This window comes from Cynoglossus semilaevis, chromosome Z (genome assembly GCF_000523025.1).
Source record: "Cynoglossus semilaevis isolate Cse_v1.0 chromosome Z, Cse_v1.0, whole genome shotgun sequence".
In the NCBI taxonomy this organism is placed as follows: domain Eukaryota; kingdom Metazoa; phylum Chordata; class Actinopteri; order Pleuronectiformes; family Cynoglossidae; genus Cynoglossus; species Cynoglossus semilaevis.
In genome coordinates, this window is record NC_024328.1 from 14185658 (window position 1) to 14191001 (window position 5344).

Below are 5344 nucleotides of genomic sequence, written 5' to 3' on the forward strand. Positions count from 1 at the left end.
CCTCTCCGTTTTACCCAGACACCCCCACCGCTGCCCCCGACCACAGCCGGGGCCTCGGTATCACCTCGTCCTCAAATTGTTTCAGGCCTCCGTCTCAGATTGTCCTTGGCAGCGGGCATTAGAGAAAATGTTTAGCCTGTTTGTTTTCATAGTAATTAGCCCGAAAACGGCCTGAAATACAGACGGCTAATGGTCCACAGAGAGCTGGGCTGTGTCAACACACCATCTGTCGATGTGTGTGTGTGTGTGTGTGCACGTGTGAATGATGTGTTCATGAGAGATTGTGTGTTTTCTGGTGTTTTTTCTCTGTCAGGAGGTGAGGAGATCAGACGTGTGAAAGTGGAAGCTCTGTGTGTGTGTGTGTGTGTGTGTGTGTGTGTGTGTGTGTGCGCGCCTGGTACAGCGTATCTTTTGGATAACACCAATTTTTTTGGACACCAATTTTTTCGTGCCCTCATGGGGACATTTTTAGATCCAAACTGAGTGTGACTGTATATTGATGTTCATAAAGGAGTTGAAGGATTAGCGTATATATATGTATATATACATATATATGTACATATATATGTATATATGTATATATTTGTGTGGTTTGAGTTAGGGTAAGGTTAAGGCAGTGTTTCCCCAAAAAAATTTTCTGGGGACCCATATTTTAAAAGTCACAAACCTTTGCGACCCACGTCAATAGACATTATTCCTAAACTCCGGGGAAACACGATGCGAGACGACTCCAAAAAAAACCTCTTGCGACCCACCTGGGGGTTGTGACCCTGACTTTGGAAAACAATGTGGTAAGGGGCCTGTGTGTGTGTGTGTGTGTGTCTGCTCAGTTACACCAGGACACAGACGTTTACCAGCGTCGCCTCAGTCTGCACGGTGACATGTCGTTTAACTGTTTTTCTATTAATTATCAGTCGGTACCAGTGTGAGAACTCGTTGCGATGCTGTGCCAGAAACAGGACGTTCTGCGTCCCGTGAAGAACTCTTGTTGGTCAGCATGTTGGAGCAGCGGTTGCCTGCTTTTGCCTCATAGCCAAAAAATGTTGTTTGTTCGATCTGTGGTTTCTTTCTCCACACGTACTGTACGTCCCAAAAACACGATTCGATTCATCGTCGACTCGAAATTGACCGTAGGTGTTTGAAAGGTTTGTGCGAACTGGTCGAGGTCCTAAACCCTGTCATAGCTGCCGGGGTTTGGACCTAGCCTCTACCGTGGTCCGATCCGTAGAATTTCTCTGACTTTGAGGTTAAATCAGTCTTTCTGGGGGGGGTTTTTCCGCTCAGACACCGGAGGATTTATTAACACAGAGCCTGCGGAGGCACTGTTGGTACGAGCAGATGAGAGAAATACGACTTTTTTTTTTTTTTTTTACAATGTTTTCTTTCTGTTCCCACGGTGTTGACGTTGGTCCGTGTGTGAATTCTCCACTCGTTGCGTAGCATTTTTCTCAGGAAGGTTTTTCTGAAAATGTGAATCCAGACAAATTCATTACCGAACGTCAGACTGCGTAATTACAAAAGCAAACAACGGATACTTGGCTTCGGAGCGCGGATATTTCAGCACCAAGGTCAGGGGTTTGTTTTTGAAACGTCCTCAGAGCGGAGCTGCGCGGAGCCGGACTCACGTGGAGGAATGGAGATTCATGAGTGTTTAATGAAAACATTCACACGAAAACAAAGGAAGATCAACGTTGTAGTTTCGCCCGCTTTTATCCACCTGTCTGTTCCAGTGCGGAGACAACGTTGTGTTTAAACGCAGGTCCGATCTTTAGCTTACTTTTGATTCAAACTGTCGTCACCAACCTGTCCAAAAACATCACTGAATATCTTTTCCGATATCGGCTACGGAGCCTGATCGGGTATCGGAAAATTAATCTTAGGTAAATTGATGACGATCTATTAATACAAATTCTACTTTTAAGATAACGGTGACACGAGTGATTCATTATTTCTTATCAGTCATTTACACTAAGTTATCGTGGTTCCATAGTGTAGCTGTTAGCACGCCTGTCCCATAGAGTCCTGGGTTCGATTCCCAGAGGAACCACATCCTTGATACCGTTAGTCCTCCTCTGTAAGTCGCTTTGGATAAAAGCATCTGATAAATACATAAATGTAATTTTTTTTTTTCAGTGAAAAGCGTGCACAGGCAGCTGGTTGGTCAAAACAGCCAATAGGAGAGCTCTATTACTTTGAGCTGCTCTGTGATTGGATAAAACACATCTGCAGTGTTCAAATCCTCCGATTGACAATATGATTTTTTTTAATGTATTGATTATTGATTTGTATTGTATATAATGATACAAATGACACCAGGCTGCATGTGTAGCTAAAACCACCCGCCCTAGTGGTCACTGTGAAGCACAGCAGATTCAGACGATGTCCTGAATTTACATACCTGAATTTATTTTTTCTGTGTGCATGTGTTTGTGCAGCGCGAGCAGGAAAACACTATGCTGCACCTAAAGAAACAACAGGCGGAGCTAGAGGCCATGAGGCAGCGTTACCTGGCAACGGGAGAAAAAGAGGCGGGGCAACAAGACAAGCAGGAATTGGACGAAATAAGGAATGAACTCAACAGGTGAAAGAAATTTTCTTTCTGCCAATCAGCTTTGAGTTTATACAGTATGTATGTATATATGTATCTATTTGTATGAATATATGTGTATATACAGTATATATGTATGTATAAATGTATATATGTATGTGTATATATGTGCACATATGTATGTATATATGCATGTATATATGTATGTATATACATATATACATGCATATACGTGTATATATATATATACTGTATATATATATATACTGTATATATATATATATATATATATATACAGTATATATATATATACACATACAGTATATATATATATATATATATATACTGTATGTGTATATATATATATACACACATGTATGTATATATATATGTATATATGTACAGTAGTCCCTGTCCTAGGGCATTAGTTGCGTTCCAAGACCCACCCACTCGTTATTTTCCCCCCAGATTAAAGCAGCAGGACAGATGTGTCGCTGCCTCTGCCGTGTCCGTCCCCGTCCCCCACCTGAACGAGAGCGCCGAGGACCAGCTGAGCCGTTTACTGGAGGAGAGGGACACTCTGCTGAGGACGGGGGTTTACACCCACCAGGACAGGATCATCATTGACCTCAACAAACAGATCCAGGAGGTGATGGTCGGTCCAGACAAACTCTGAGTCACAGACTCTCCAGGTCCTGGTCCTCCAGTGGAACCTTCAGGTGAAACTGTGATGTCATAGTTCAACAAGAAAGACATCTGACCTCAGATCAGGTCTGTACTTCCGGTCCGTCTTAGTGTTTCCAGAAGATGTGGACACTTCAAAATTATGTCAGTTTTTTTGTTTGTTTTTTTTTAAATCTTTTTTAACCAGAGATTAATTAAAAAAGATTAATTGAAAAAAAAATGAATTTACAAAATATAATTTAATGAAATTTAACCTTTGAAATAAAAACAACACTGATGACATTTTAAATATTCAAACGTTGTTGTTTTCACCTTAACTCTGACCAAAGAAATGGCATAAATATTTCATCTATTTTTAGAAAACTAAATAAATGAAAATCAAATAATTAGTCAAACACAAAAACAAGTTATTTTACAATTTTTTCTTAATAAATATTTAAATATCCGACTCTGAAGAGGAACAATTTTTAACAAAATATCTTCTAAGTTAAATGACCTAAACGTATATGAAATATGCGATAAAACTAAAATTACGTAGAGACGATTGTCAATATCACCTGTTACATTTTTCTTTCTGAATTTTTCTTTCTTTTATATGTATATTTATATATTTGTTTCATTATTTTTGGATTGGACCTGATGTAAATATGAATGAGAGCAGATAGTAATAAAGTAAATATAGGTAAAATATAACGTTTTTATATTTTTATATTGTTTTTCGTGTCCTTGTATAGTTTAGCAATGTTAGCATTGGACTTAATAAAAATATGAACCTATTATTTTTCTTCTGACTGATCATGTGATTTTTTTTTTCCAGCCTGTGTTGATGCAAAATCCTAACAATGTTTTAAATCCTTCAGACTCAAAATTGATCTGTGAAAAGCCGGTGGTATGTTGTACTTGACAGCAGGTGGCGCTGCAGCGTCAGCTAAATCCCATCAGAGCCGCTGTAAGATTTTATTTTAAGAAATTATTTTGTTCATTAACTGTGACTGCGATCTGTTCATGTGGAATAAATTATTTTAGACTGAACTGGCTGTTTGTTTTTAAACTGATGGAGAAAATATTAATTTAATTATAATAACGAATTATTTTTCACTGCAAAACCTACATTTAATCTGATTCATTTTTTAAAATATAAAAAGTACAACAGTAGTACCTTGTGTATGTTACTTCTGCGTTTACACTTAGATTAGAATTTAGCGTAAAAATAGACGATTATCTGGTTTTCAGTTTAAATTATGGAATAAATATATTTACTGACAATAAGGAAAATATTTTTGTTTTTCCGCAGCATTGGTGAAGTAATGTTTAAAGCAGTCGTACAGCGACAGCGAGTAACACAGAAATATAAATATATATTTAAACAAATGTATAAATAAATAAATAAATATAAATATATATTTATAACAGCTGTTATTATTTTTAATTATACAATAAAAATAATGATTTATGAAATATTCCACACGTTGTTTAAGAGTATTTGATTTTACAAAAAGTTATGAATACCAGGTTTTAATGTTTTTAACAGAAATAAAAATCAATCTCCATCAAATAGGATTTAATAATCACCAACTATAATATATATAAATGTATATGGTATAGTGCTTTAAATATATATATATGTATATATATATATATATACATATATATATATATATAAAACGTCTTAATATGATTTCAATGTAACGTAAAATGGTGATAATATATGTTTAAATTTGCCTTTTTTTTACGTCGACACTGTGTGAGATGGGGGTTTGAGGTTCGATATTTATTTTGGAGTTTGGATTAGAATTAAGATAAGAATTTAGATCAAGTGTTGTGGAGTGTTTGGAAAAAAAACCCCACCCAACTCTTATCTAACTTTAATGTATTTACTTATTGGATTTGAATTCTAATCCTAACTCTGAGCTCAATCTTAACCTCAGATTATCTTCTCACTCAGTGAAGACCTGAAAAATGTATAGGGGTACTCCCCACCACCAGTTAGAACTGAAGGAGCCTCTTGGATGAGAGGTAAAACGTCTTCTTTGAGAAAAATTCACAACAGAACTCTTCAACCTTGACCATGACCTGGGTGACTGTGAATCGTCATAGACGTTCCTGAACAAA

At 36.9% G+C, this 5344-nt stretch overlaps 1 protein-coding gene across 1 annotated transcript in view; it reads left to right on the forward strand.

The window, feature by feature from the left end:
* The window catches only part of cep120 (centrosomal protein 120), an 18235-nt gene extending 13973 nt beyond the window's left edge, over nt 1–4262 (forward strand). The window contains 2 exon segments of the mRNA XM_017042833.2: nt 2436–2581; nt 3017–4262. Coding sequence (XP_016898322.1) covers nt 2436–2581; nt 3017–3224 — 354 coding nt within the window. The 3' untranslated portion in view covers nt 3225–4262.
* Nucleotides 4263–5344: the final 1082 nt, after the last annotated feature.